The sequence below is a fragment of the Solanum lycopersicum genome, chromosome 6 (genome assembly GCF_036512215.1).
Source record: "Solanum lycopersicum chromosome 6, SLM_r2.1".
NCBI classification, from domain to species: domain Eukaryota; kingdom Viridiplantae; phylum Streptophyta; class Magnoliopsida; order Solanales; family Solanaceae; genus Solanum; species Solanum lycopersicum.
This window is the reverse complement of record NC_090805.1, coordinates 48,895,834-48,905,071: the sequence shown is the minus strand read 5'-3', so window position 1 is coordinate 48,905,071 and position 9,238 is coordinate 48,895,834. Positions and strand designations below refer to the sequence as shown.

The following is a 9,238-nucleotide window of genomic DNA, read 5'->3' as shown; positions in this document are numbered from 1 at the left end:
TACGATAAATTTTTTTATTTTTAAATTTGAGTACGAGATATCTAATTAACTAACAGATAAAAAAATATATTTTAATCTCGATCGATGCATAATGCATAATGCATAATTTTATATTACGTATTGTTGTACAACGATGTCGGTCCCAACCAACGTGTTATATGGCAAACGAATATTATATAACTTGTAAAGGTTTAATAATTTTTATTTTTTTTTGAATAAGACAGTGATTCTGAATTTGTTTTTCCTGTCATTTTCATATCTTTAGCTAAATTAAAAATGCAACCTCTAAAGATTTCCTTGCAGTAGGTATTGTTTATCTTTTCTTTTTTTGCTGGCATAGACTCTTAAATTAGTTCTGATTTTACCAGGACATATCTTTAATTTTCTACAAGGCGCATAATACAATATTCGGCTCTAAATTTAATTTTAAATTTTAATTTTAATTTTTAATTTTTATTATGTATAAATAGATATTTTAATTATTCAACTTTTAAATAAATAAAGCATGAGTCATACATGTCAAAATATACGTAGAACACCACGTGTGATATTAATTATCAGTTATTCATTTATTGTAATGCAAAGAACATAAAATAAAATATGTTACAAGAGAATAAATTTTTTTTTTCCGAAACAAAAAACCTAGAGTTTTTGTAGAATGTGATGTAATGGTCTTTAATGCCATTAACATTCACAATACGTTATCAAATTAACTCTCTATCCTAATATAGAAATTTCCTATATAAATAGTGCATTTGTGAAAGCTAAATAAAAATAACACTACCAATACAAACAAAAAGAAGAAAAAAAATATTTCCCTCTTTTCTTCTTATTTTATTCTTAGAATATTTTTTGGGTAATTGGTTTTGAGCAATTTCCAAACTCTCAGCCACAAATCACGTGTTTGAGAGTAACTGTGGAACCTTGGGGAGCGATCAGCTGCAGTGATTTGCACCGGAGTCGAGCCGAAATCGCTTTCAAGGCAGTGGCTTGTCACGACACAGTGTTTGTGATAAGTTGTTTACTATTTTATAATGCCATTCTAATATCAATATTGTAGTATTTTTTCCAACCTACGTTGGACAAAAAATGACATGTAGTATGACATGTAAGACATGTGTGTCTATTTGTTCAATTTTATACAAGTTTAATTGTCTACTTGTACACACCCAAAGTTGAAGGGCATAGATATGATTCGAAACCAAGTTAAAAGGGCATATTTATGCATTATGCCTTTCTATAAAGCCAAAATACTACGAATTTCTTTAAAAAAAGAATAATAAATTTTTATATTTAATAACTATTTAGCATTAAAATGTTTATTTAAACTTAAAATGAAATTATTTCTAGTCACCCGCACAAGCATATATAACTTATTTCAAATGATAAATTTTATAAAACTTTCTTTCTTTTTTAAATTTTATACTAAATTAAACTAGCTCAAAAATTGAGAAGGAGGGAGTACTTTGTTTTATTGAAGAACATAGATTGGATGCTTGATTAGTGACTTTCACTTGCTGACTCTTGCATCGTGATACAATATGCTCCTTGAGTACTTTCACAATAAACTAAATTTACATATTTTTCAGAGTACTGTAGATAGATAGAAGGGGTAGAAAAACAAAATATACTACTAGTAGTAGTACATAACAAGTACTCTTTTTTTTTATCTTAATTTATTTGACACTATTATAGTACTATAAAATATATTTTATTTAATTTTTCTAAATTCATTATGATTTTAAATAAGCCATTAACATAGTTACTCAACAAATGTCACTTTTTTTAGACTGACAAAAAAAAAAGTGACTTAGGAACAGAGAAAGTAAGTAGTAATTAACAATGATCATGATATCTTACATCATCACTAGATAAAAGAAGAAGATGATAAAAGCTAGTCCTAATTCAGTGGAAGCAAAATAAAAGCTTTCCATGAATAAATTTCATTAAAACTTACAAGTACTCACACCTACAAAATAAAATTAAAATTAACCCCAGTACCCTACATTGTTACATCCATTGCCATTACTAGAGCTACTACTAATCAACTCCTTAATTTCTTCAATATTAGTATGATCATCATACTGGAATTGACTACTTTGAAAGTTATTCCCAAAATATCCATTTGTCTTTTGATGATCAGCCCAAGTAGTACAATAATTGTCAAGTGTAAACTTTTGGGTTTCTTCAAAAGGAATTTGACACATCATTTCCTCATTGCCATAGCTAATTTGTTTGCAACTTAGACCATCAGATGAAGAACAAGAACTAATTGTTTGCATGGGATTCATTAAGCTTTGATCATGAAAATTATAAGAATGTTGATTATTTGTACCTAATTGAAAGTTCATCATGTTATTGTTGTTGTACATGAAATTTGGTTGGACTAGTGGAATGGGCTCTACATATGAATCTCTTAAAAGATTTGAAATTGATGCTTGAGATTGGGATTGAAAAGTTGTTTGAAGAGTACTTGTAGGAGGGAATAATAAATTAGGTGATTTAGTTCTCTGGTTAATATTAGATGATGACTGAATAAAACCCATGAGCTTCTTCTTAAGCTTTGTGTTCCAATAGTTTTTAATATCATTGTCGGTCCTCCCTGGTAACTGAGCTGCTATAATTGACCACCTGTATAAATGTACAACATCATTTACGTTATAATATATATTCAACATATAAATAATTTGGCATTTTAAAATTTGATTTAACCATCTATAGATGTTTATTATTCAATTTAATCAACTTTTAAGTATATCAAACTTGTTACAAAAAAGTTACATGTCATAGAAAATTTAAACTCAAATTGATAAGATATATAGTTAAATATTTTTATAATAAAATTGTTTGTTTGGATATATTTTAGTTGTTTTAGCAAAGTATTGTTATAAACATGGAAAATTGATTTCAAATTATCTTGACTGTAATAATAAATATTGTTTTAGAGAAATCTAACCGTAGGTGCTATACATAAGTTGTTTTATCAAGAAACTTAGAATAGTTTTACATTTTATGGACTGTGTCCTAACAGCTGTAATTAAGGACTTGATCCAAGATCTAAAACTGGCATGCATGCAGATGAAATATCCATAAAAATTGTAGAATCTTCAGTCAGAACCCAACAAAATTAAATTATTACTTTTCTTTGAGTCTTAATTAATATTTATTTTCTACACCATTGAAGTTCTTCTTTCAATTTCTTTTTTTAAAATTTATGGGATTTACTTTTGTCTCAAAAGTCATATGCAAATACATGATGAGTGAAGAAATTGAAGGTAAAATGAAGGTAGTGGTAGATAATTAGTGACCAAAACAGGAAAAAAAAAAGAGAGGAAAAACTGTTAAATAATTTTGACTTAATTAAAAAGTTTGTCACCTGCTCCCAATGCTGGCATATAAACTGCATATTACCCTATCTTCTTCATCAGAAAAATCACCATGCTTTATATTTGGCCTTAGATAATTTAGCCATCTTAATCTGCAGCTCTTTCCACATCTCTTTAATCCTGATTTAAAACCATAATCTCATCAAATTATATAAATAGAAAATATAAAAGAAATACTTTTTATGGTCAAGATTTGAACTTTATTGGTTCTAAAAATTTCGAACGTACTCTTTGTTATTTCTTTTTCTTTAGTGTTTATTACTATTGTTTATTGCTTCATTTGCTTTGTAACCTGATATTTTATTGTCTAATTTCAAAATTCTTCCTTTCTTTTGAATCTAAGGGTTTATACTTTTCTACTCAACATTTGTAGGAGTAACATCTGCATATAACATCCTATCCTCGTTTAACTTATTCATGAAATTACACTATACATATTGTTGTTGTTATATTATTGGATGTACATATATTAAGTGAATTTTCTAAAATAAATACAAAAGGTTTGAACTATAAGTTACTGAGTTCGACTAAACTTACCAGCTTTTAGAGGAAGAGCAATCCAATTACCACCAGTTCCATATTTTTCAATGAATTCTTTAAGCTTAGCATCTTCTTCTGGTGACCATGGCCCTCTTTTAACATTATTCTTATCACAACAAGGAGCTCTTCCCATTTCTCTTAGTTCTTGTTTTTCTCTCTCTTAGTTCTTGTTTTTCTCTCTCTAAGTTTCTAATTTTGTTGTTTTTGTTAGTTAATCATTTTCTTGGAAGTTTTCTATCTTTGCTCTCTTTATAGATAGAGAAATGGACAAGGTCTCTTGTTATATTATTTGTCTTATTTAAAAAGTACTGACATGGGATTTAAAATAAAACAACAAAAAAATAAAATAAAGAGATTTATTTAATTAATTAAAAGGTACACAAGTCAATTGGATAGGCTTATTTCTAATTTCTTTTTTTTAATGTAGTAGCTGATGGAAATTTTCATCCCAAATACTATTAAAAAGGTCTTAATTAATTAATATATTAATTAAACTTTTGCATTAATATTTACCTTAAAGTTCAAGAATCCCAAGTGTTTCATGTGTTCAAATAAAATAAAGCTGCATAACTAATTGTTGGCTGTACCTTGATTAATTTGACATCTTCCAAAGTAGTAAGTACTATATATACATATATTATTTTTAACTGTTTCTAGCAAGTGTAATCATATGCTAACAGACTTTGTTTTATTAGACAGTGTAGATGTACATATACATTAATAGAAATATCAAAGCTACCAAACAAAATTAATTAGTAGCACAGTACACATAAAAACTATATATATCCCTAAAGGGGAAAAAAATATACTAGAGACACACACTGTACAAAGCCTGTGCATATATATCCCTATTAACCTATTTATGTATGATGGAGAAATGTGCTCCCTCATGTGATTTTGAAAAGAGGTTTTTGATGTTGAATAAGTTAAAAATTTATTTATTTTTATCGTATGATATTAAAGTTAGAGATTCAATTTAATTTCGAAGTTAGATTAAACTTTTTATACATGTACTACTTAAAGAAACGTCAAAATCAACAAACAACCTCAATTTTTTAAAATAAAAAATAGATTCAAAATTAATGGACTCGACTATATTAGAAAAAGGCGTTAGTTTTCCGAATTCTTTTATCAACTTGGAAATGGCCTATTAATATATCCAATCTTGGATTTATCTACCCTTTTTCGTTTCAATATTTTAATATACTTTCTTCTACTCCGTTTAAAAAGAATGTTTCTTATATTTTTTGCCAATCTTTTGACTTTTAATTTTCCTCTTGAACTGTTTATAGTTATATGATTCAGTATTTTTTACTATTTTTTTCGTTTTAAAAAAAAAGTCCTAGTTTGATTTGAAACGAAATTCAAGAAAAGAAAGAAGATTTTTTAATCTTGTGGTTCTAAATTAATATTATGTTAAATGTATCAAAATGTCCTTTAATCTTGTGGTCTTAAACATGTCATTTGGAAAATTAAAGTTAAAGTGTTGTCAAAAAGAAAAGGGATCATTCTTTTTTAAATAAATTAAAAAGGAATAGGGAGTATTAGATTTATCAACCTTTTTTGTTTGCATATGTATACTTTTCTTTTAATTTATTTTTTCTTTAAAATCTCTTATATTTTTTGTCACTTCTTTGATTTTAATTTTTTATTTGACATATTTATAGCTACACAATTCAATGTCAGTTATTAAATCTATTTATCTAGCTTTTTCGTTTTGATATATTTAGTGCACTTTTCCTTTGGTTCGTTAAAAAAAACTAAATCTCTTCAAAATTTGGTATCAAAATTAAAATTAGTCATATACACGAGGGTATCTAAAATCCTTTGTACTCTACTACTGTTTATAGTGGATCTCATATAGTGACTTATCAAAATAATTATGTCCTTCTCTCTCCTTTAGTCAGAGAGAGAGATGAGTAAATTAGTTCATTGGTTGTAAATGAATGTTCAGCTTCTTTCCAATTAATTGACTCGTCAATAAACCTGATCTAATGAATTGTCCCTTTTACGTACAATAGCTATCTAGCTACAGACAAATTTATATTTACTGCTATTTTTTAACTCTTCCAATAATCCTATTAATGAACGTCCATTAATTTTACTGTAATAAGTAAGATATTAAAACCAACTACAAAAAAGACTCATCGAAAAAAGTGAGCGACAAATTTATATTTACTGCTATTTTTTAACTCTTCTAAAAATACTACATTAAGTTTACTGCAATAAGTAAGATATTAAGACCAACTACAAAAAAGATTCATCGAGGGTTAAAAAGAAAATTGATAATTCACACTAAATTCAAAAAAGATGATAGTTATGTTTTAATTTATTTGTAAGAATGTTCTAAAATATTTTGATTTTGTAATCTTAATACATCTAATATGAAATGTTAAAGCTAAAGAAATCATAGAGAAACGTTTTTTTTTTCTCAAAAAAATAATAATTAAGATAAATAAATTAAAATGAATAAATAATATTTTAAAATTGACGGGTAAAATTTCATTAGAAAAACAGAAAAAGAAAAGAATAAAAAGATGAATTTTGATATCGGCATGACTGATCATGAGCAAATTGCAGGAGCAAAGTAGGTAAAAAATAATTCGCGTATGTCATAGAAATAAATTGGTGCACGTTCATATTCTTCGATTTAATTTGTTTATTTTTTTATTTTTTCAAAATAACTCTTTTTAGCTATTATTTAATTATATTTAAGAATCAAGACTACAAAATTTAAAAATCTACTAATATATATTTAATTTTAGTCCATTCATAATTTATTTAACTAATGAATCAAAATGACGGAATTTGTGATTTCCCAGTCTCATCTCAGGTGGAACAAATTAATGTAGGAATTATAATTTCAGGATTAATAATGTTCTCTGCGTGCAAAGTGATCCCATTGATCGTAGTATCGAACTAATCTCTAACTGATTTTATGAAATATTTATCATCTCGATTCCAATAATAGATACTACAAAACTTTGTCCACTAAAAAAAATAAAATCTAAATAATTACCGTATATTTTTATTAATGTCCTCTGAGCTACTATAAGACTGAAATATTCCATTCCTCTATTTGAATTAGTAAAGTTACAAAAATTAATTATGAAGTATAAATTCTTTAAAACTTAATAATCAATCATCTAATAACCACAAAATGTGAATTAATAAGTTTTTTTTTTCCGTGGGTGAGAGTGTCTAAAAGTACTTTGTCACTTTTAACATATTAAGAAAAGATAATATTTTTTATTTTACTCTTAATATTAATTACTTATTCCTTAAATCATTTTCTAAGACCTAATACGAACCATCAGTTAATAAGGATTCTTATGGTAAAATTGTCATGAATAATTTTTTAGTGGATATATCAAATTCAGATATATCAAATAAAAATGAATGAATAAATTAAAGCACAATTATTTTTTTGTGACAATTTATTTTCTAAAGCGACACTTAATTATTTTGGGACCGGTGGATAATAATTTGAGACGTACGTAGGTGAGTATTTAACATTTTGAGTCAACCTTCCCATGCACTTTGCACACCATTGGTTGTAATGAGTTTATTATAAACATTATATCCTTGAAAGATATATAATCTAACACGTATACCATAAGTCAATAAAATAGATAAACTAATCAATTTAGTCGTTGGCATGTCAATAATGTCTTCATCGAAGTATAGAAAAAAAAAAAAGAACTATTAATTGGATATATGCTTGTTGTTAATTTGATAGATATAAATGAGTAAAATATGTAATTAAACTTAATTATTATGACTAGAAAACATGGCCAAGTTGGAAAATTATTCATTAAGCTAGCATACTTGAGTTGCATTTTGTCTTATTAGAAAATAAAATAATGCGGTCCAAAAGACTAAATTAAAGTACGATTATTAGCCTTAAAAAAACAAATCTTGATTTGTTGATGTAGAAATTAGGTTTTAAGCCTAACTCACATCCTAAAAGCTAGTTTAAAGGGAGGAGGATTGCTTAAACCTTATAAGGAGTTCACTCATCTCATTAATCACCGATGTGAGATTTTTGTCATTCTTTAACACCCCACCTCACGCCCAGTGATTAACATCTAGTGCGTGGATAATTTTGACTTTTGGGCCCCCAATATCGAGTGAGACGAGTGTTGCCCCAAAAGCCAGCTCAAAGGAAAGAGGATTGTCCATGTCTTATAAGGAGCCCACCCATCTCATAAACCATCGAATGTGATATTTTGTCATTCTTTAACAATCCACCTCACGCCTAGTGATTAGCATCTAGTGCATGGACAATTTTGATTTTTGGGGGTCCCAACATTGAATGAGACAGGTCCTGCTTTAATACCACGTAGAAATTAAGTCGTAGGCCTTATTTACATTTCAAAAATTAATTCAAAGAGAGGAGGATTGACCAAGCCTTATTAGAAGTCCGCCCATCTCATTAATCAATGATCTGAAACTTTTGTTATTCTTTTTAACAATGTCTTCATATATAAACAATAATTAGGTTTGTACTTCTTCAATCCCTTGGTAATGATCATGTGACTGTTTTTCACTCCCTCTTATCATAAAAAAGTACCGGTCCTAATGACTAAAAAGTGCTATATTTACCCTCTTATTCTATAAATATAAAAATTATAATGTTGCAATCATTGATTTTCTTTAAGTGTCTCATTCATAGACAAAACCAACACACCTAGGACATGTGTCAAGTGTTGAAAGATTTGAAAATATATATAATACTAATTAATTATGAAAATAAAATCAATTAGGAGTAGTACTAATGATTTGACCGATTACTGATCATTAGCGTGTCTGCCCACTCTACTTATATTTTGCTGCCCGACCTCTGTGTGTGTTTGATTTATGGGTGACGCTCTTAATAATATTTTTTTATATATTTAATTTTGAAATTAATTAATTTTAATTAAAAATAAATTAATCTTATCATTATACTATAACTTAGATTGATATTCACTCTAGCTCGTGTGAACTGTGAAACAAAATGAATGACAAAAAGGTCCACGGATCATTAGTTAATTAAACGCTAAATAATGATCTACTTAATCATACCTTTTTGTATCAATAAGTAATATTTTATAACAATATTTGACGACTATAACAATCAAAATTTCCTTTAGAACTAACCATTTTCATATTATGTTTCTTTTAAATAAATTTTTTTGAAAAATATTTCAAATTTATAAAAATTTCATTTTGACTCCGCCCCTACCTGCCACCCCACCCAGGTCACCCCGTCAAAAAGAAAATTATTTTTTTTATGAAAATTATTCAAATTTTTAAAAGTTGATTTTTTA

At 27.1% G+C, this 9,238-nt stretch overlaps 1 protein-coding gene across 1 annotated transcript; it reads right to left on the bottom strand.

Annotated features, from left to right (window-relative positions):
- Positions 1-1,810: 1,810 nt before the first annotated feature.
- Positions 1,811-4,195, bottom strand: LOC101260444 (transcription factor RAX1-like). The gene is made up of 3 exons (XM_004242053.5): positions 3,924-4,195; positions 3,377-3,506; positions 1,811-2,631 (listed from the first exon to the last, which is right to left on the bottom strand). Exons 1-3 carry the CDS (start codon positions 4,057-4,059, stop codon positions 1,989-1,991), a joined length of 909 nt encoding a protein of 302 aa, XP_004242101.1. The 5' UTR covers positions 4,060-4,195; the 3' UTR covers positions 1,811-1,988.
- Positions 4,196-9,238: the final 5,043 nt, after the last annotated feature.

Bases quoted from the DNA above. Each gene is read 5' to 3' on its own strand.
- LOC101260444 (XM_004242053.5), bottom strand. From the start codon at position 4,059: ATGGGAAGAGCTCCTTGTTGTGATAAGAATAATGTTAAAAGAGGGCCA. The intron at 3,507-3,923 runs GTAAGTTTAGTC...GTTTTAAATCAG, and splicing joins TGCTCTTCCTCTAAAAGCTG to GATTAAAGAGATGTGGAAAG. The intron at 2,632-3,376 runs GTGACAAACTTT...ACATTTATACAG, and splicing joins TATGCCAGCATTGGGAGCAG to GTGGTCAATTATAGCAGCTC.